The sequence below is a fragment of the Symphodus melops genome, assembly GCF_947650265.1.
Source record: "Symphodus melops genome assembly, chromosome: 17".
NCBI classification, from domain to species: domain Eukaryota; kingdom Metazoa; phylum Chordata; class Actinopteri; order Labriformes; family Labridae; genus Symphodus; species Symphodus melops.
This window is the reverse complement of record NC_136707.1, coordinates 1,083,831-1,106,330: the sequence shown is the minus strand read 5'-3', so window position 1 is coordinate 1,106,330 and position 22,500 is coordinate 1,083,831. Positions and strand designations below refer to the sequence as shown.

General features: G+C 43.4%; 3 protein-coding genes across 4 annotated transcripts in view; 1 reads left to right on the top strand and 2 right to left on the bottom strand.

Annotated features, from left to right (window-relative positions):
* hdac5 (histone deacetylase 5) overlaps positions 1-3,039 on the bottom strand; it is a 30,485-nt gene extending 27,446 nt beyond the window's left edge. For both annotated transcript variants that reach the window (XM_079366326.1, XM_079366327.1), the window contains exon 1: positions 2,392-3,039. The gene's annotated coding sequence lies outside the window, so the exon portion shown is untranslated. The remainder of the gene's footprint in view (positions 1-2,391) is intronic.
* A 5,189-nt stretch (positions 3,040-8,228) lies between these two features.
* On the top strand, positions 8,229-16,269 carry cyb561 (cytochrome b561). Its single transcript, XM_079367103.1, has 6 exons — positions 8,229-8,393; positions 10,257-10,464; positions 13,682-13,780; positions 13,899-14,002; positions 14,147-14,304; positions 15,187-16,269. Exons 2-6 carry the CDS (start codon positions 10,260-10,262, stop codon positions 15,377-15,379), a joined length of 759 nt encoding a protein of 252 aa, XP_079223229.1. The 5' UTR covers positions 8,229-8,393; positions 10,257-10,259; the 3' UTR covers positions 15,380-16,269.
* Positions 16,270-16,831: 562 nt separating this feature from the next.
* LOC306838408 (protein TANC2-like) overlaps positions 16,832-22,500 on the bottom strand; it is a 10,659-nt gene continuing 4,990 nt past the window's right edge. The window contains 4 exon segments of the mRNA XM_079366571.1: positions 16,832-20,915; positions 20,918-21,885; positions 22,063-22,163; positions 22,318-22,452. Coding sequence (XP_079222697.1) covers positions 20,083-20,915; positions 20,918-21,885; positions 22,063-22,163; positions 22,318-22,452 — 2,037 coding nt within the window. The 3' untranslated portion in view covers positions 16,832-20,082.

Sequence of the window (22,500 nt, the reverse complement as noted above, 5' to 3'; positions counted from 1 at the left end):
AGCCGGACATGAAACGTTGTGTTTTTATCACGGATAGATCCGTAACACCGAACTGACGAATAAAAGCTGCAGAAGTCAGTGACAGGATTAAGATCTGATATAAAGGAGGGGGGGGGGGGGGGGGGCTGACATGTTTCTTTTTGTGTGTGTGTGTTGGTTTTGTGAATGCATGAGTCATTTGATGACATAATGATTCAATAACTGCTGGAAAGAACGGAGAGTATAAAACCCACAAACACAAAGCAGCCTGACATCAGAATACACCTACACTGAGGCACAGGAACATAACAGCTGAACACCTGAAGTGGTGACGTTTATTGTCACCGCTACGTGATGCAGAAATAACAGCCATTGTTAGGAAAACATAAGCAGGAGCAGTTTTTTGTTTTTTTTATTCGTGCATGTTTGGCACAGTCGTAGTATTAATAGTTATTTTTTTTGCTGTGTCATGCACAGAATGGCACCCTGCCCACATAAACTTACAAGACACTACAAAAGACGAGAGCAACAACAGAGCGAGAGCGCCTCGGTGCATGTCACAGAAAATCAAACCGAACGCAACCTCGCTTCTTCTTCTTCTTCTTCGAAAGACGCACGCTGCTTTGAACACAACCTGAGCCAGGTGAGACGGTTGGTACGTCGACACATTTATCAGACAAAGAATTTAAAAGCAGATCGCTCTGCAGACGTGTGGCAGAAGAGTCGGACATCTCACACTGTGATAGAAGTCAAACAGGATTCATCACCGACGCTAGCATCAAAACAGACTTAAACTTAAAAAGCATGTTTCTGTACTACACGTAATCTGCAGCACACATGCATGCATCAATCAATCTCTATTTGTCGCGACTAACGAATGTAATCTGGAGACACTCTACCAAAGAGCAGGTAAAAGACATCACTCTTTATGCTGCAAAAACCCAACGCTAATCCATCATGAGCTACATTTAGCAAAGTTAAAGCGGCGAGAGATCATGGCCGAAAACAGACTCCCAAAGCTTGAAAACTGGGATAGCGGGAGATGGGATGAGATGCAGGAAGACGGATGGGAACAGGGAGGAAGATGGACGAGGAATACAGACGCCTTGTTGTAATTTAAAACAGGATGTGGTTAAGTTACAGACATAATAACGCTCGTTATGACTGCTGGCTAACAGTTCGCCATTCAGGTTGCAATGAGCGTTATATTTTGTGCGCAGAAGCATAACTTGAAGTAAGGCTTGCTAAGTTGCTTGAAAAATAATGCTAGCATAAAACAGCTAAGCTAAGGGTGAGCCGCGCGTGTGAACACAATCAGTCGTCAGGAGAATTCACCTCAAGCGAGTCGGGGGGGGAGAGAGAGAGAGAGAGAGAGAGAGGCCTGTGACTTCCTGTGCTTCTGCAGCCAGCCTCTAGTGGACGCTCGAGGAACTGCAGGTGTTTGCACTTCCACACTAATAGAGAATATGACCGTTTGGTTTCTCGTGATAGAAATCTTTTGGGCCACTGCAGGACGTTTAAACGAGGCGATAACGTCACACTACGTGATAATAAAAGCAACACGACGACATGCTCACTCATAGAACTGGCACAATGTTATTATTATGATTGATTTAATTACACAAAAACAAGACTATGTTGCTATTTACTGTTGATGCACGGAGTTGTAATATTAGATTTTTGAACAGGAGTTACTGAAGTTTGAGTTTCGAGATGGCGTATTGATGAACAAACCATTATGTTTAAGTTGGTCAACAGGATGCACAACTAAAAAAAAAAATATTTCTTTGCCAATGGATGCAACACCAAAAAGTTGTTTTGCAGCCATTGGCAGACAAAGCAAAACAGCTGGAGACAAAATAAAAACATTTATCTACATTAAATGTCGTGTGCAGGATTTTGTGTTCAATAAAAAACAATCCACTGCTCAGGACTTTTATATCTGTAGCTGCTGAATTCAAACAAGTATTGCTTGATTTTTACTGGTATCATACCCAAGTGCAAAAAATTCTAGTATCATGATATGCCCTAAGTTGTTGCCCCAGTTAGCTGCTAGCAATGAAGTCAGCAATAACTGGTCAATAACAGTGAATGCACAGGTGACTTGTGTTGCTTTATAATTAAAGATAAAGATAATTATCAGTGTTGCATCTGTCAGCTGTGTCCTTCAGCTAGCTGCAGCAGCAGTAACGTTGTGCTCCCAGTTCTGAAGTTAGCAACAATGTTCCCAGTGTGTTAGAAAATGAAGGTACCGACATAGCACGCGCACACACACACACACACACACACATGTCCCCAGACTTCATGAAACATTCAGGTGCCTCTTAAGTGGGTATGTGTGCGTTTGGTTGTACTGTCACGCAACACATGCACGCACGCACACTGTCTTTCACAAACAAACCGCAACGGTACCGTGGATGTCGGCGGGTCTTCCTGGAACGCGTCTCCCCGCAGAGGTCGCTTCCTTCCCGGCTTAGCTTTTCCGCCGTGGCTCGGTGTCCGTGCAGCTCCACCGCGCGCGCTTTGATTTCACACGAAAAAAAAAAAACACAACCGAATAATTTAAAGAGTGGGACGTATTTCACCTCCTACTGCTTCACTTCCTCCGTATTTACAGTATGCCTGTCTCCCTCTCTCTCTCTCTCTCTCTCTCACCCACCACCAACAACAACATTATTGACGTCCTCCTCTTGCCACGTGACCAGTCTGCTGGGGCTAAAAATAGACTCAATAGAAACCAACGGAGGCAGACAGACATGGCTGAGATAGACAGAGAGACACACAAAAAAAGCATTGCAACTCTTGCCTGCTAACTTCCCCACGTTTTTCAACCTATAACCATATTACCCCGGATGTTTACATTTGTGAACAGTGTCTCCTAAAGCCGTGTGTGTTGTGCAAAAGCATCAGAGTCTCACCTTTAAAGGGGACATATTATAAAAAAATCCCCCTTTCACAGTGTTTTTGAACATTTATTTGGGTAACCTGAGTGTCTATCAATCCACAAAATGTGAAATAAATCCATCCAGTCCTTTTGTTTGTGGTCTGTTAAAGTCTGACCACACAGAGAAAAATGCTCCGTTACACATTTTTTCAGTTTGTGACATCACAAGTTGCATTCTGGGAAGAAAATCCCCTCCCCTGGTATCTGCACCCATGGACTCCACCTCCAGTCGAGAGTAAAACTTTTGCACAGATCATCCAGTTGTGCTCACAACAGCGTCGGCCACTACGGCGCAGCTACAGCTTCTAACTCACGTATACGTATAAACCAGGCTGAGCTAAGTCAACATAAATAATGGAGGGAAATAAAATGTCTGTATGTGTGTCCTCTGAGTGCCTCTGTGGGATCAGTGACTGAAAAAAAACAACGCAACGGGAAAATCTGGGGATTTTGGGAGTTTTTCATATATATAAATCATATTCACATGGCAGCCATTTTTTTTTACAGATGTGAAACTTTGGCTGCTACTATCTAAATTAGTATGCACACGATAGTACTGCATTCAACAGTAGTATGTAGTATGACTGCCAGGGGTCAGTTATTTTGACGTATGCTCAGTCAGCCAGGTTAAACTGGTTTCCAGTCCTGGAATCTGGAGTCAACGACGGCCCATCTGGAGGTAAACGCAGCTATACAGTGTAACAAGCTGCACGATATTTAGATGGACAAAAACATCGACCTGTGAGATCGGCTCAAAGGAAATTCAGAGGTATGTGATTGTAACAGAGACAGATCTGATTCACCTGGCGAAGGTCACGTTTCATCATTCTTTAATCCAACTGGGCGCCTTTTCATTCAGCATGTTAAACGGTTTGTTTTCGTGTTTTATTCCGACTTTGATTATAATAAAATAATTAATCAAACAATCTCTCATATCTTCCGTCATTTACACGTAACACTCTGGGTTGAAATGTTTTTGGCACGCTGTTAAAATTGTAGAATACTTTTCAGGTATTTTTACTCAGATGTGAATTATATGTAATAACGGAGCGAGACAAGGACTCTGTAATTACAGCTGCTCGTCCAGCTGTGGCACCGTGCAGTCAAAAAAAGCAGGAAAATCCAAGGTGGAAATTATAAATATATAAACAAGTCATGTGTGGCACTTTGCATTGTGGGAAACAGAACACGAGGCTGACTGGTCTGATGAAGACTTTCCTCCTGAAGCAGAATGACATCCTGTTGTTTCAGCGAATCTCACAGTTGTTCACATACTGCAAACTGACTTCTGGCCAAATCAGTGCGTACTGCTGGTAAAGTCATGCGGTTTGGAAAACAGCCTTTGATTTGTCATGAAGCGAGTAAAGACAGAGGCTCATCAGCTTCATTTCTGCACGTTAGCAAACATTAGCCCGACTACGATGGCGAATGTGCCAGAGATCTGGCCTGCTATTCTTTGGCACATATAAGCACACCTGATGTTAGCATTAATGCTAACTGCACAGGTTTAACCTGTAATTATGTTTACTCTTAGTCACATATAGGGGCTGCTAAATCTTGTTTGGGGGATTATTGTATACAGCAGAGGGGGGGGGGGACAGCGGGTGTGTATTGTAACTAATGTCTTGTGTCCTATCTATCTATCTATCTATCTATCTATCTATCTATCTATCTATCTATCTATCTATCTATCTATCTATCTATCTATCTATCTATCTATCTATCTATCTATCTATCTATCATTAAGTTCACAGCTACACTCTGATAGCTCCCTCTGGAGTCTCTTTTGTTGACATCTAACAACAACTCAGTGCAAGAGTTTAAGGGTGCAAATTATGAGCATAAAAGGACACAAACATGCAAAACAAATTGCAAAACTTTATGCCGGAGCAGAGTTTAGATACGCAGAGGCCTTCATGTTGGAAAAACAACAAACCTGTGAGAAATGATTTAAAAATGTCTTTAACTTTGGTGCATGGAGTTTAAAGGATGCTGCAGGTTCGACGCTGGGACAGAATCTTCATGTCATTAATCACTGTTTACCATTTAGAGCAAGTGGAATCAAAGAGACGAGATGATGAAGCAAAGCGACGTCTAAAAATATCTTCACTGTTTGCACATTGTGACTGCAAAACAGATAGATGAGGGGGGAGGGGGAGGGGGGGGGACGGAGGAGGAGGAGGGGAGAGGGGAAAAAAAGAAAGAGACGGGGAATAATGAGGGAGGAAAAGAGGTAAAGATGAAGGGAGAGAGATGTAGCAAGGAAGGAAAGGATGCGTGGGTCATGGGAGGAGGGGGAGGAAAGGGAATATGAAGGTGAGGGGAGGTGGGGGAGGGAGGGAGGAGGGGGGTGAATATTTTGCGTGCACAGAGGAGGAGAAGAAGGAGATAGGAATGAGTGTGAGAGCGCGGGGGCGGACTGAAAAGACAGCGAGAGTGAGAGACAGAAATAGAGAGAGAGAGAGAGAGAAAGAGCTATTCTGGTAATGATACTGTTGCCATGGATACGCTGTCCTTAGTCAGGCTACTCCACAGGTGCCCCGTGGATTTTTTTTTTAAAGGACTCCCCGGATTGGTGGAGGTCTTTAGAGAGAGAGGAGAATTGATTCGTTGACACACGGGGGGGGGAGAAGGTTAAAGGTCATCCGATCACCCGTTCTTAAAATCTCTCTTCTTCATCTCTTTATGGTCATGATGGTCAAACTCAGGCGCCATATTTGTCGTTAAAAATCATTTGAAGTGACTTTACTGTGGCAGCGTCCACTCAGTCCATCGATCAGCCTCCATGACATGATCCACGTTCACAGCTCTTTTTCTAATCATTTACTGAGTTTATTTCAAGATATTTTTTATTTTTTTATTTTTTTTTAAGGAAAATTACATCTTTTTTTTTTTTTTTAATATATTTTTTTTATATACTTTATTAATCCCACGAGGGGAAATTCGTTTTTTTCACTCTGCATTAATGGAGAGGTCTCAGAGTGAGGGGGCTGCCCACAGCGAGCGCTCCAGAGCAGTTTTTGGGGTTCGGTGCCTTGCTCAGGGGCACCTCGGCAGTGCTCAGGAAATGGACTGGCACCTCTCCAGCTAACCGGACCAGTTTCCGGACTTGGTCCGTGCCGGGACTTGAGCCGGCGACCCTTCCGGTTCCCAACCCAAGTCCCTACAGACTGAGCTACTGCCGCCCCTCATTTTTTCTTTTTGAACTTTTTTTAATTCCTTGGATTTTCAGAATAAGAGCTTTGTTCTGGGTAGAAGGCTCATGCGATACTGGACCCCTGGGCACTCCCCTGATAGCTGAGGGGCCCATGATGATGAAGAGGCTTATATGAGCCCTTAGACTGTGCAACATTAAGAGGAACAGCGACTTCACACTGAAGCTCTTGCTTAGGGGACCCCTGAACCTTTGGGCCCCCTGAACCTTTGGGCCCCTGGTATGCCCGTGTGGAAATCCACCCTTGGAAAAAAAAGGAATGTTTGCCTTTGGGGTTTTTTTTGCATTTAAGTAAACAGATAAATGTTTCTATGATTGCGAGCTCCTGCTGAACCAGTGGGTGTTTGTAAAATCCCAGTCTAATTGAGGCATCACAGGTTGAAACCCACACAGGTAGAAACGAGTCCAGTCACACCGACGGAGAGCCAAAAGTCTTCATCATCATCATCATCATCATCATCATCACACTGAGAGGAAGGAAGCGTGAGGGGAAAGTGGCGCCACGGAAGGTTACAAGAGGATAAAAGATGGAAGGAAAAGAGAGAGAGCGTCATGTGAAAGGATGGAAGAACATGTCAATATATCACACACACACACACACACACACACACACACACAGCAAAAGGAGCAGTGGTGAGTCAGCCAGTGAGTCACAGGAGAAATCAGAAATGTCAGACACACACACACACACACACACACACACACACACACACACACACACACACACACACACACACACACACACACACACACACACAGTTGCAGCCACCAGTTTTTGACATTAATAACAACCTTGACAACTGTTCTTTTTCCACCTTCTGGATTTAGGTAAGAGTGGAAGAAAGCTGACACACACACACACACACACACACACACACACACATTGTGCACAAACACATACATGCACACACACACACACACACACACACACATACACACACACACATACACACACAGAAACACAACACGTGAGGCCCCTTTCCACCTGATTTTAAACCTGCACCTTCATTTATTCATTCTTCTTCTATTTAAGTTCACATATTCAAACATGAAGCTTCTCCAGTTCCCTGCTTTACCCTCTGAGCCCCCCCCCCCCCCACCCCACACACACACACACACATACACACACACACACACACACACACTGACCCAAACCCCAGGCTGAACACCTCCCATCTGCCTGCTGCAAAGTAAATGAGACCTGATGAGGGATAAGACTGAAGCTGCAGCGCCCTCTAGAGGCGAAGAAGGGCGCCGCACAAACTCTAACGATCACTGAAGGTTTTATCTTTTTAAAGCTTTCAATCTTAATAAAACACATTTGACATCCAGTATTATGACGACATGGTGCATGCTCAGTCCACAACGACTCATGAAGTTAACGCTGCACATTCAACAACCAGGGTTAAAGGTCAAATAAAAAGGTGGCACACGTCATAGTTCAGTAACTTGTCTATGCACAGGTGAAGTTCTCCAAAATCAGTGATTAAAAACGACATAAACACAGAAGAAGAACTCACACCGGTGAGTAGCAACGATGCTACCGATGTTAATTTGCTACATCAAATCAGTTTGTGTCCGTTTACCTTGTACCTGCTCTCCTCCTCCTCCTCCTCCTCCTCTAATGAGCCGGGTGGATTCACTGACAGTCCTCCTCCTCCTCCTCCACGTCCTCCTCAAGCGTTGTCAAGGCAACGGACCTCTACCCCCCCCCCCCCCCCCCTGAGCTGTCGATCGTTAGTCATCCATCCACCGCATCCATCTCCTTCTTCTTGACGTTATCGTGACGTCACTGTGACGAGATGTTTGTTTAAAAAATAAAATAATGTCAGTATTTTTTTTCTATTACCACGTTAAAAAAACAACGGAAAAAAAAAGATTATGATGGTTGGCTATTAGTAGTACGTAGAAGCCACGTCGTAAAATAATAATAATTACAATTATTATAATTAATCTATTATTATTATTATTGTTGTTATTATTATTATTATTATTATTATTATTGTTATTATTATTATTATTATAGTTAAGTACTATATGCTTTTTTCCCCACTTTTACGTCTGAGTCACAGCTGTGTAATGGGTTGGGCTTGTAGGAGGACAACCAAAACACACACACGCCCACACGCGCGCACGCGCACACACACGCACACACACACACACACACACACACACACACACACACACTGGACAGACAAGGAGAAGGCGGATCTGTTTGAGTAGGAACAGGACTTATTCGGTGGGAACCAAAACGCAGTAAGTAGCCTATTTAACATTATACATTTTTACAGTTTTCCTCTCAGTTAAAATTCCTCTGATCGGATTATTAAGGTGAAAATATCCTCAAAGTTAAACAGAGTGTTTGCTCATGTATTTGTCTTGTGCACACTGTGTGTGTGCAGTAACAGCCCTGTGATGTGTGTGTGTGTACCTGCTGTGATAATGAAGACTTTCAGCTCGCTCTGCTCTGCACACAAGGTGCGATGATCGGACGAGCATGCACACAGAAATCCATCCGTTTTTCCTCCATTTCTGCTCATGTGCTCGTGTAACTTGCTGCGACACTTCCTGCCAAACGTCATGGTTGGTAATTGTTTATACTGTGTGACTCGGCTGATGGACACACGCGATAAAAGCTGCAGGTCCAGTTTCTATTTCCTGTTTTTCTTTCTTTCTTTTTCAGCTGTTTAGGGAGCTGCACATTTCACACTCATCAAAATGCTCATTAGCTAAGGACCCTATCAAGAAGAGCTTCCTGATAAATCATTAAAAAATGCAAAATGTATCAATTACTCTCTGTCAATATTTGCAATGCAAAATGTAAACAAAAAGCCCTTCAATGTTTGTAGTCATGTCTGACACCTTTCCTGTGGCAATGAAGAAGTCAATCTTACAGCTGATCGTGTTGTTTGCTTCGTAGGTCATAAAGAAGCACACGTTTTAATTTCAGCCACTTTCATTGTCAGCTCACAGGATCTTCAAGTTGATTTTCTTATTTATTGTTACAAATACATGAAATAGTGTTTTATGACACTCATATCTAAGTTTTTTTTTTAGCATTCAAAAGATGTCTGCTTTTTGCCTGCTCCACATCATTTGATTGATCTCTTTATAATCAGGTTTGTCCCATTCAGCACTTCAAGCAACTAACAAGAAAACACCGACGATTAATCCCAGTAACATTTAAATGATCGGATCAAACTTTCAGCCTGGACCAAAATGATACTATTGAAGTTTAATATCAGCGCTCTTTCCTGATGCCATGTGGACTTTGGGAACAACAAATTGCACAATCTCCAGAAAATGAAGGTTACCATTTTCCATCCTTCAGGATTCAGAGAGCGGATAAGTAGGCAGGGAATTTTGCCCAGAATAGCTTTGTAAGTACAGACGGTGACGAATCCCTGAGCTCGCTTGTTTTCCAATTAGAAAGAGAAAACAAGTGTTATGAATGAATGAAAGCTGGTGTGCAAACTGTGCGTCGCTGTAGTAGGGACAGATTAGTGGACCAGCTCACCTGAGTGATCTGTGAAGCGGTTACAGGCTCACCTGTGTGGGAGAGGCTGAGAGTGTGTGAAGAAGAAGAAGAAGGATGCATTCAGAAAGATCTGTTCTGCTCCCAATGAGCAACGTTATTTAAAACGACGTTTCAATACGAGGAACATCTGAGGAACAACTTTTGGTTTAAACCGTTTTTGTTCTGTGTCAGAAAAAGTTCTCGACCATCTCTGGTAACACGAAAACAATTTATCTCCGCAAGTGGTGAAGAACACGCACTCAGTTTGATTTGCATTTTTAAAAAAAATTGGAGTTTGCTCAGCTGTTTTCTATATTAAATTCTTGCTAAGAGCTTGAACAGTAAATGACAGTATCATCAGCATAGCGACATTATTTCATTGGATATTTTTGTCTAATATGTAGTGAAGTCAAAAGACATCTTTCAAAAGCTGAAAGGCTCATTCGACCGAGACTCGCTTCAAACATTAAACAAGGTGGAGAGAAACACCCAGTCACAACAGGACCGGTTGCTATAGAAACAAGGTGACACCTCTGGTTTATTTAAACAGCAGTAAGGAGCCCGAGGGATCAGCTGGACTCAGACCTGTTTCTCTTCCTCAGATCATGGAGGATCCTGCTCCGCGCCCCGGTTCCTCTTCCTTCGTGTGGCTGGTGGGAGCTTCACAGGTCGTTGGGTTGGCGTCGGTGGTTCTGACCGGAGTGTGGATGGGTCACTACAGAGGCGGGTTCGCCTGGGACGGCTCGGCGCAGGAGTTCAACTTGCACCCTCTGTGCATGGTGCTGGGGCTGGTTTTCCTGCAGGGTGATGGTGAGTAGACTGTAAACTGACTCTTATTTAGACCTCGGATCAAACATGCTCAAGGTTTCAAACAACATAGTTATGTTTTTAACTCCTGCACCAAAACTTTGCCGATGTTTTTGTGCATTTGAGACCGTGTGCAAGAGTTTGCACGCAATTCTTGTTGGCTTCATTCCTCTTTTAATCACTTTTTTTGGGGAAGAAGTGTTTGTGTACGTGTGCCCATCGATATTATCGGTTAATAAATGAAACGGAGGATGATCAGATTTGACAACCTGAGATGCCAAATTTAAACAGATCAGCACTTCTGTCATTTATTTTGGTGTAAAGTTTCTGGACTTGTTCTACTTAAAGGATCAAAAAGTTGGGTGTGGAGCCAAATGCTATAAGTCCCCAAATAAGACCAACAAACGTCTTACAGTAAAACAAGAAATTATCAGTTCAGTTAACGTGATTTCATCAAACAGTTTGTGATTTGGAAATCCTGAAAACACACATTTCAATAAAGCAGCACAATCTCTGAAGGTAAACTGGTGATTTTTGATGTTTGATGTGATAGTTATTGAGATATTTCAGTACCGGACCATTAGCAGTGGATGGTTTCCATGACAACCAAGTCTAAACATCAAGTGAGATCACCTCTGACATCTTCAGATTAACCCTGCTCTTCTTACGTCCGTTTGTTGTCATGGTTACGCTAAACCTGTTTGTGGTAAATTGAGTCAAACTGGAGGCAGAGGACAGCGTAACGTGTGTGTGTCTTTGGGTGTCTTTGTGTGTGTGTGTGTGTGTGTGTGTGTGTGTGTGTGTGTGTGTGCTTTAGCCTCAAGCAGTGTGGTTCTGGCCTTTTGCATTAAGATAACACTGTCCAGAGATACACATCAATTTGAGTCGTCGGACAAGCCGGTTTCTTGTATTTAGTCCGAGACATAAAAAGTGATGCAATGACAGGAAATGAGTTAAAACCAGTTTAAAGATGAAGATTTAGCCAAATTGAAAGCTAAGTGGTTCTCTGCTTAAAAAGATTTAAAGAACATCAGAGCCAGTTTAGGATCGTGAGCAGTCTTCCTAAAGGTTGATGATGATTTTTACAAAAAAGAGTTCGAGACAAACAGAGCCTGAAACACCATAACCACACACCGTGTTCATCAGGTGTGAAGATGTATGAACAGGATTTAGTCTTCCTCCTCTCAGGTCGAACCAATAACTCTTAAAATCACAATTCATCGCTGCATTGTGCCTTTTTCAGAGCATGCCAGAAATCCCATGATTTTGCACTTACACGATTTCGTCCACACACAGCAAGCTGCCTTCAGTCTTGACCTCAGAGTCAGAACAATCCTCGCTCAGCAGCCGACTCCCAACATGTTATTATTCGGGTTCTCGTGTCGTCACATCGCACCACAGAAGACGAAGAATGAGCTTCACGACCTCCTCACACCTGAGCTCAGTCACAATCTGCACACCGACAGCTTAGAGAGGGATTTAATGTTGTGGTTTCTAAATGTCAGTCTGAGACGGTGACGGGTTATTAAAGGGGGTGGAGGCGAGTTCGAGGGGGAACGACGGCTGGCAGGTTTAAACGCCATCAATTGATGTTTTTATGTCACTTGGAGCGAGTCTGTTAAAAGCCGATGGTTAGAGATGCACCGACTGGAAAAGTCAGGGCTGATTCCTCGACGTCACCTCATTATCTGCCAGGAACGACTTTGGCCGAAACCGATGTTGAACCGTTGTGGCGTGCATCCCTGTGTAGGATGTAGTGGAGCAACAAAGTAAGTTGCTGTTTTTTCCTCCTCTCTGCGTCGTGCCTGCAGTCCTGCACGCTTACCTCAGCTAATTGGAGTAAGCAGATTAGCTCAACTGTTTCCCAGCTGTGTGTCAGAGCAAGATTCAATTATGGCAATGAAAGCAAAGGGCAGCTGGACATTAGAGCAGCTCTGACAAACACCCCAACGCTCAATGATTGGGATTAAATCTGCTTTTGTTGCCTCGGGCCGCACACACTGTCGTGGCTGCAATTTACAAAACAATTCTAAATCAGATGATCTCGGCTTACTTTGAACAACTCGTGGAGCGGGAATGGTGACTTGAGTAAAAGCTTATCGGAGATCAATTTTTACTATCAAAATCAGCTTTCACGCTCGCTTTGTTAAAGAGTGACAGGTGCACGGAGGGTGAGAAAGGTGAAGCTGCGATGTGCTGGCGAAGGAACAGAAACGAAGGATCAGGCTTCAAACGTTTGTCGAAATACAAGAATACAAGAATACATCAACAGGCTCAAGCATGCTCTCTGCAGGCCTGAGACATATAAACCTTTTAAAAATGAACACCTGTTCCTGGCTCACTCATCATGCCAACATATAAACGTAATACTCTTAAGCTTGTATTAATTTACACGCTTTTTCAAATGTTCTGAAACACATGGGATTTTAAAGGCAGGGAGGTTTATTTTCTCCAGATCCACTTTAAATTTTTTTGGTTGAAATGGTCTTTAAGGAATAACTCGTGTGGTCCGAAAAAAGGAACAAAGAAAACGATCTGTAGCCGTTTTGGACGCCCCTGGATTTGCCAGATATGAGAGCAGTTATCAGGTGAACAGGTGTTGCAGCGATGGAAGCGGGCAGTGGAACTGCTTCAGATAGAAGTGATTGTACCTGAGCTAAAAAGCCTCTGCATGTTTCTAATAAGCTCCAGCAGCAGAAAGCTGCTCAAACTAGGATCGATGTTGGAGATGAAACATGGAGAGAGGTTAGAACGCAGAAAGCTTTACAGACCCATGCAGAGCTGGCTAAACACTGAAGCTACAGTGTCCACCACATACAGAGCTGGCTAAACACTGAAGCTACAGTGTCCACCACATGCAGAGCTGGCTAAACACTGAAGCTACAGTGTCCACCACATACAGAGCTGGCTAAACACTGAAGCTACAGTGTCCACCACATACAGAGCTGGCTAAACACTGAAGCTCCAGTGTCCACCACATGCAGAGCTGGCTAAACACTGAAGCTACAGTGTCCACCACATGCAGAGCTGACTAAGCACTGAAGCTACAGTGTCCACCACATGCAGAGCTGGCTAAACACTGAAGCTACAGTGTCCACCACATGCTGACCTGTGTGAGAGGAGGGGGCGGAGCCAGCCAGCTCTCTGTGATGATTAGAGATTAGACTGCAGTGCTCATTTCAAACTTTGACTGACTAAACGGTTGTGTTTTCACAAACAGCCATCCTGGTCTACAGGATATTTCGAAATGAGCCCAAGAGGAACGTCAAGATGCTTCACGGCATCATTCATCTGCTGGCCCTCATCTTAAGCATCATAGGTGAGAGGAAGAGAGAGACAGGAAGTGTGGAAGTCCAGGTGCTAAACTGTACACCTTCAATATTGTTTGTTTGTGTGTGTGTGTGTGTGTGTGTGTGTGTGTGTGTGTGTGTGTGTAGGTTTTGTAGCTGTATTTGACTTCCACAGAACAGCGAAGATCCCTGACATGTACTCTCTACACAGCTGGTGTGGGATGGCTACCATGATCTTGTTCTGCATACAGGTAGAATCACACACACACACACACACACACACACACACACACACACACACACACACACACACTGAATACAGTTCAGATTGTAAAATGGATTAAAGCTGTAAAAACTGTTTGTCATCGTCCTCTCTCCTCTCTCTGTTTCCTCAGTGGGTGATGGGCTTGGTGTTCTTCCTGTTTCCTGTTGCATCGGCGTGGTTACGAGCAGCGTACCTCCCCGTCCACGTGTTCTGTGGTCTTGCTCTGCTGGTCATGGCCGTAGGGACCAGCCTGCTGGGCATCACGGAGAAACTCCTCTTTAGCATCATGTACGTTCATTTGAATGTTCATCTCTATCCGACAGAGTGTGACTACGTGGACCAAAGTCCCCAGATTGGGTCCAGTTGAAAGAAATCCTTGTGATGAAGTAGGTGGTCGGGTCGACTGTGGTTTAGTGGCAGAGTTGGTTGTCTCTCAATGGGATGCTCGGGGGTTCTATCCCCAAACTTCTGCAGCCACAAGTCCGACGTGTCCTTTGGCAAGACACTTCACCCCCAAGTTGCTTTAGCTGCTACAAGACGGCTTGTAAATGCATTTGAATGCCCGTTGTCGCGAATTTGCATCAAACCGCTTCCGCTCTAAATGCAGACAAAATAGCGTCCATATTACTCCACTGCCGGTTGATGCACTTTCAATACAAGCATGAGTTCGTCATAGGACCAGTCGGAGACAGAACAACATCTGTTTGATGTCTTATGTATGAGCTATTTTTATGTAATTTTTTTTATTGTGACATTTTCAAATAAACATTCTCAACTTAATTTAGCATCTACTTGAAAGCAGAAACACGTGTAAAAAAATGTTTTCAATACTTGGAAACAAATTCAGGCGTCGAGGGGTTAATACGAATGAACAGGAGGACTCAATCCCAGCTGTCATTGGGCGAGATACGGGGTTACACCCTGGACTGGTCACCATTCAATCACAGTGTTGACATATAGAGACAGACAACGAGCCACAGTCACATTAACACCTACGGGGAATTTAGAGTCACCGGGTAAGCTAACGACAGCCACCAAAAACCACCATGTAATATTCTCCATCACATCTTGCCTACATTTAATGGATGTATGAAAGCAGCTGGTGATCATGCTTGTGAAATATATCTTGTATGTTGATGTTTTATATTGTTTCTCTCTCTCTTGACCTAGGCCGACTTACTCTGAGTTTGCCTCAGAGGGGGTCCTGGCTAACACCTTGGGGATCCTGCTGGTTTGTTTCGGGGTGCTGCTGGGCTTCTTAATCACCAAGGAGGAGTACAGACGTCCGCCAAACCCGGAGGAAGAGGCTCTGTCCGTCCACTTCAAGACACTTACTGAGGGAGGCTCTCCCAACTCGCCCTGACCTCGACGAAACTTCTGCCTGCTCCAATATTCGTATTTATCCAAGCTGTTTCCTGCCAACAGTCTACCTGCGCACATCATTAGTAAACATTTTAGTTTAGCTAATGTCATCTACGCTAAGCCTCTAATTTACACTGCAAACCTTATAACAGAAATATGAATGACACGTTAACGTGGCCACGCCATACTGAAGCCTCCGCTGTCCTCCAGCGAAACGCTGTTGTGTTAGCAGGCTAGCACTCTTTAGTTATCTCGTAGGAGTCCTGCCGTCCAGTCCATGTAAACATGACGCTGACAACAACACAGCCAGCGGGACTCGAGCTTCTCACTCATTGTAGACGTTCAGGACTCAGAAACACATTCACACAGGAGATACTTGACTTCTGCTGTTTTTATTTGTCAAATGTCACGCATTCTTACTTTACGTTAAAAGTTAAACTTGAAAACTCCTCTCATACTGCTTAACTTATAAATTGCACTCTAACTAAGTCTGCCTTCTTTCTGATTTTCCACAGTATCTACCTGTGAAGCCTTCTCGCTCAATTTTGTCCACAATGTGTTGCGTGTGAAAATGTTCTGTTAATTATTTGACTGCTTGTCTTTTAATGATCCGTCATGAAAGAGTATATGTGTCAAGCGTCTATTTAGATGAGTGTTTGTAATGAGAGTTTGGTTATTTAATGCTTTTTAATGTGCGGAACCAAATAAAAACATGTAGCTTCAGATTGTTTGCTCGACTTTGGGACTCAGCTCTTGTGTCAAAGCTTTCACCTGTAACTGAGAAATCTACATTATTGCATTTTTTTTGTTGTTGTTGTTGTCAAAGTTGTTTATCAAAGGATGTCCCCATCTTAAAGGGACAACCTGAAATAAACAAAACTGTGTTCATTATTTTCATTGGTTTAATGTGTTTTTTCAGAAATGTATGGTATCCCACAATCTAAACTTCTTCTCACAAAGATGATGAAAATCTGGAGGGAAAATCTAAGCGCCGTTTCTTATTAGCTAGCTACAGGTTGTCGACTGCTAATGCTGGCGTTCAGCAGCTAATAAGTTAGCTAAGAGTATCTAGTCATAGAAGGAAGTAACTGCATACTTTGCAATCTAATGTTTGACGCCACATGTAGTATGTAGTGCTTTCCAAATTCATACAATGTGTATGCAAAAAGCGCATTTCATTGCTAGCAATGGCTAACCATTTTTAAGTATGGCGAAAGCTCATTCATCATACTCAAATGTCCTACAACACATTGCAGCTGAGAGACTTTCCAGTAGCAAAGCTCACCAGCCAGCCAACAAGATAGATAGATAGATAGATACTTTATTGATCCCGAGGGAAATTCAGGCTTCAACAAGCAGTAAACAAAAGTAACCGTAACCATGTAGATCGGTGTGTTAACGGCTTCTTGTACTTAATGGAAGTGAGGAAGTGACAAAGGAAGAAAGAAATACATTTCAGGAGTTCATTCGTGTTTATTCCTCTTTGTCATTTTAATTCAGTAGTTAGTTATTTCACATGTACGCTGAAACATTCATCTTGGTTAAATTGATGCTTTTCTCATTACTGTAACCATTTTGGGTATTTTTTTATATTAAATTATTAAAAACAAAAAATACATACACACATTCGACATCAGATCCAACAGGTTGGAAGGCGGAAGAACTTTGCTGGTTTACCTGTGGTTTTAAATCATGTGGCTCAGGACCCCATTCCCTGGGGGTTACTTTCTACATGTACAGCACAACAAATCCATCACACAGCATTTACGCACCATGAAATGTTTTTTACGTTCAGTTTTTATCTAGCTTTGAACATCTGATAAATATGCTTACAACACATTTCATACCGAAAGAGGCCAGAAATACATATAGTCTGACTTTGAAAATGGCTTTATGAACTAGAGCTGTTGCCACGTCTTCTCACAGCTGAAAAATCCTGAGCAGTAAGAAATAAGGGCACGTTATTATCAAGAGGTCATTGGCTCAATCAGCACCAGGTGCTCTGAAAAAAAGCTGCAACAAGAAACCTACATCAAGTTTTAAAAAAACCCAAACAGTTATCGTCAGAAAATCCATTTAAAAAAAGCCAAGCCCCACTTCCTGAACACCTGAACTCATGCTAGCTAACCCGCTAGCTATTTTATAGTCACTATGCCTATCAAGCTCTATTCTCATATTGCTTAATATTGACTTTAAAAATGTAGAGGTGAAGGAAACATTACAACTCAGTCCTCTATTAAAGATGCAGGAAAACACATATAGGTTTATTCTTTTATTATTTAACTTACAATCTTTGAAAACTCTTTAAAAAAATGTTGCTCGCTGGTCTGCTTTATGAACTGCTAGCTAACACAAGAAGCATGACCTGGCAACGTTTTTTTCTGACTTTCTTAAGTTTTAGGCTCAAAATTATTTAATGAGAAATTCCTAGAACTGATTTTAATGTGCTATTGAAGACTGAGTTCAAGGTTTTGTGAAGGCGATGTGCTCATTTAAGCGAATCCAGTCTTATGTTAGCTAGTTTAGCTTATGTTAGCTAGTTTAGCTAACATGAACCTCGTAGCTGGTTAGAAAATTCTTCTCCCTCTCTGACTTACTTTATAATTCTTTAGTTGATAAATAAAGGATGCTAAATGTGCTTTCAGTGATTACATTTATTAGCCAAAAATCAAAGGTGTAGTCCTTATGTTGGCTAATTACGCTAACACAAGCAGCATGAGTCAGCAGATTTTTAAATTTAAAAACAGGCAAAAATAAAACAGCATAGTTCTTGTATAACTGGGTAAATGTTTAGAATTTTTTTTTTTAAATATGATGAGGAGAAATGTTAAATTATGTAGAATACAAAAAGTGGAAACTGTTTTTTGGAAATATTTATAACTATGATTGAATAGTGAGTCCTTTATTTGAGGCATAGATAAACAGTATTGTTTTGTCTATCCTATACTTTGCTATCATTATTGAGGATTTGCTTGCTGATAAGAAAGCTCTAAGTGGAAATACATCCATACATTTTCTTTACTGTTGTGCCATGATAGAGTAATTTCAGCGTTTTCACGAGAGCTCCACTAATTAGCTCGATAAAATAACGCTGAATAAAATAAATGGATGCATGCCCTCTTAGGGCTTCTTTAACCTATAAAAAGCAGAAAACAAATGGTCAGACTTTTTTTTTTTACACTTGCTCCAGTTTATAATGTTGGAAGGTTTAGGACAGACTCCAAAATATACCATTTTAACCAGAGATGAACACACATGAATCTTCAGCATATGGAGAAACCCAAAGCTTGACAGGCAATTATGTTCCTATAAATTTGATTTGACAATCAGTTTTGTGAAAAGGTGTTAAGCAAATGGGGCTTTTATTGAGTTAACGGCAATTTAGAGGGAATGTAATCACTACACCTCCATGGCAAACAGTCTATAAGACCCAGTATGGATCCTTGTGGTTGCATAAATTAGGATTTGAAGGACTACATAATATAAAATGAGTTTATAGAAAAAACAAACAACCCTACGGTATTTTGAAGCAAAGAAACCCAAACCTTGAAAAGGCATTTTTACAAGATGGGTGTTCACCCAAAACGAAGCCAAACTGAACTTTTTATTTCAAGTCTCAGTTTAGAAATGTTTGAATCTTTATGTTCTGTGTGGAAAAAGCCCCACATGTACACATACAGAAATCAAAAAGGAGTCTACAGTTTCAAAAGAAACCCAATTTATACAGTTTAATACAGACATACTTTACAAAGATAAATATCATGTTTTTGTATATACAGCAAGTCAGTGCTTTTTCAATGACATCCTAGTTTTTCAAACTATGGCTTTGGACCAGGTCACGACCAGCACAAGTCTTAGAGACTGGATCTTGCAGTATCTGTATACAAGTTTCTTGTCGTTGTTTCATTTTAGCACTTTAAACTTGAAATGAAAATCTTCATACACATTCACAGACTTCAATATTTAAATGCACTGTAAGCCAGAAATTGAGTCTTCTTTGTGTTTACTTCCGACTTCCTTGACATCTTTATATTCTTCATTTTGTTTTTGTAATTTCATGAGTCGTCTCATGGATGTGTTCCCTTATTTTCGCCACGCGTCTCTCACAGGTTAATGGACAGACAATACGCTTCCTGTACAACATCTTTGTTTAACTTTGTGCTTTCATTCGACTTCTCAAGCACTAAAAGGATGACTTAAGCCTCAGGTGAAATGCTTGTCAACATTTATGACAACATGGCAACCAAGCCCACCTTTGGGAGCATTTTGGCGGGTAAAAAAAAAAAAAAAAAATCTCTCTTTATCTTTGCAATCACTGTCCATGTGAAGACACAGGAGCTTAAAACCACACACGGCCCTGTGATCAGAGCGCCTTCAAGGAGGAGCTTATAGTATGTGCTGTTATTCCCATTTAAACAACTATTATCTGCATCACCTCTGAACTTCATATGACTGACACATATTACAAGTCTTCAGCCGTTTGGACGACCACTCAAAAGAACAACCAGCCATACAAACTTCCAGTTGTCCGAACTACCATTCATAGAACTGACAGTTCTGCAAACTTCCATCTGAAGACCAACAAGTTAAAAAACCACCAGTCATACTTCTACGTCATGTGATCCATCGGCCTGGAGATCATGTAACTTGAGCGTTCTCTGTTAATCCCCTCCCCGTTGTCCGAGACAATCACTTAACCCCCCCTTACACGTTAGATTCCACGAAGGGTCTTTTTGGTTTGACAGGGGAGGTCGGGCCTTTCTTTCTGTCTGAGCAGCCGTGGATCACAGGCAGGGTTCGAGCCAACTTCACATCCAGGTACGAAGGATTCTGCCTGGCAACCTGGCCGCCTCCTGGCTGCGCTTCATGGTAGTCTGGCTGGTTGTCATAAAGGCGGTGACCATTGTGGGCGTTGTTGTTGCTGCGGTTGTAGTAGGCCAGGGAGGACGGCTGAGGTTTACACAAGCCTCCTTGGTTGGCGGGGGTTTTGCTGGGCGAGCTGACAACAGTGTCCACTGAAGACACGGCCCAGGAACGAGACGGGCTGAGACAAGACGAAGGAGAACTGGACGGAGGCTGTGGTTGATACAGCTGCTGGACCCGTGCAGTTCTGTCAACAATTCCCATAAAAGGAGTGTTCCTCGAAGAACGTCCAGCCTCTCCGGGGTAAGTCCCGCCTCCGATGCCTAATTCTGACTGGGGAGAGGAGACCAGAAAGAGGTCGTCAGAATTACCGGTGAACCCTCCCGCAGAGGCCAGATCTGAAGGTAGATCCATATGCTGGGCGGAGGCTGAAGTCCTAAAGGTCTGGCCAGGAGTGGAGAGCTGCACCCCTGCAGGGTTGATGCCACCGACCGAGTAGCGGATACTGGTACTCTGCGAGTGGACAAGAGGAGCAGGTGGAGGGATATGGTGGGTACTCACCGGGGGTCTTAGTCCTCCCTGGTGAAAGAACTGATAATCATGAGATGACAAAAGGTGATCAGGAGGTTCTGATGTCGCCTCTGTGGCTTCGATGGGGTAATACGCTGCTTTGATTGGCCGCGGCTGAAGTGATGGGACTGGACGAAGCGATTTATCGCCCCCTTGTCTCCTCCTCCTCCTCCGTCTCTACCGTAAGCAGGCACAGGTCTGGTCTGGCAAACAAAGTCCACGTCCACATTGTCTGGTGGAAATGGAGGTTCAGAGCTCAGACTAGCCTGGACCTGCAGGCTCGGCCTGAAATCTGGGTTACTTGGACAAATTCCCTCCCCTGGCTTTGCAAATTCTTGAGGAAACTGGCTGAACTGGGAGTAGGCAGAACTTCCCAAAATCGTACTGGAGTGGGCTGAAGAACTGGGCTGATTGGTTCTGACAACCTGGGCTTTCGCTGGTTGGAGCCACTGACTTTGACCGGGGTTCTGGTTTTGGAAGGACCTAAGATTGGACGGGTGTTGTTGGTGGTGCTGCAGCCCCGGGTTCAGATCAGGGTGGTGGTGGTGGAGGGACGACGGATAGTGGTGGAACCCTCCACGTCCTGCCAAACTCTCTGACCCAGTTGACCCGTCATACTGCATCAAAGACGGAGCGGTGCTGAAATGGTGATAGGACGAGGAGGACGGAGGAGGCGCAGGGTGACAGGGTGAGGAGGAGGAGGGCGAGTAGCTCGAGCTGGGTTGGTGACGATACAGGTGAGTGGGGGAGACGGAGGAGGAAAGAGGAGGAGCTTCGACTTCTCTGTAACCCGCCTCATCCTCTTCCTCCCCGTCCCCCTCTTCCTCAGTAAGTCCATCCCTGTCTTGCATCTGCAGACAGCCGGAGTCTCGGCTCCGGACCTCGTTGACGGCGGCGTTTTGTTTCGAGACGTGATGCGACGGAGGAGGAGGAAGAGGAGGAGGAGCAGAGTCTTGTTGTTGTGCAGCCTGCCGACACTCTTCTTTAACGCGGGACAGCAGGCGCTGGATCTCCCGGTTTGAGGGGCAGAGACGACTGGCCTCGATGAGATCCTCCAGAGCGGCGTGGAACTGTCTGAATGGTCAGAGACAAGCAAAAGCAAACACGGGTTCAAGAGAACTTGACGCTCTTTGCTATTCCAACGCTACGGTTGCCTCTCAGGCTGATTACTGCGTGTAGCCTTGGTGACAGCAGCGGCTAAGCACAAGGATTATAACAAACCGTTATAACAAACCGTGTTGCTATGGTTACCTGCGGCCGCGTTTCGCTCTGGCTCTGGCATAAAAGGCCTCGTAGGATTTTGATTTCAGCTCGAGGGCTTTGGTGGCAAACTCCTCGGCGAGGACGAAATCCTGCAGGCAGATAAAAATGAAGTCGTGACGGGGATGTCAGGACGAAACGCACGAGATTGTGAAGGATGAAATCGATTATAGAAATTAAAAAAAAAGCATATTTGGGACAATTGATTCAAAAGATTTTTATCTGTACAGGAGAGGAGAAACCTACGTTCATCTTGCGTTGGCAGCGTGACAGGTTGAGCAGCACGCACACCCTCAGCTGTCTTAAAGCGTTTGACTCGTCTCCTGGAAACTTCTGCAGAGCCGACTGATACGCGTGAGCAGCCTCTCGCACTTTTCCTTGCTGCAAAAAGGAAAAAAAACAAAATCAATGAAATGTTTGTGATTTCCG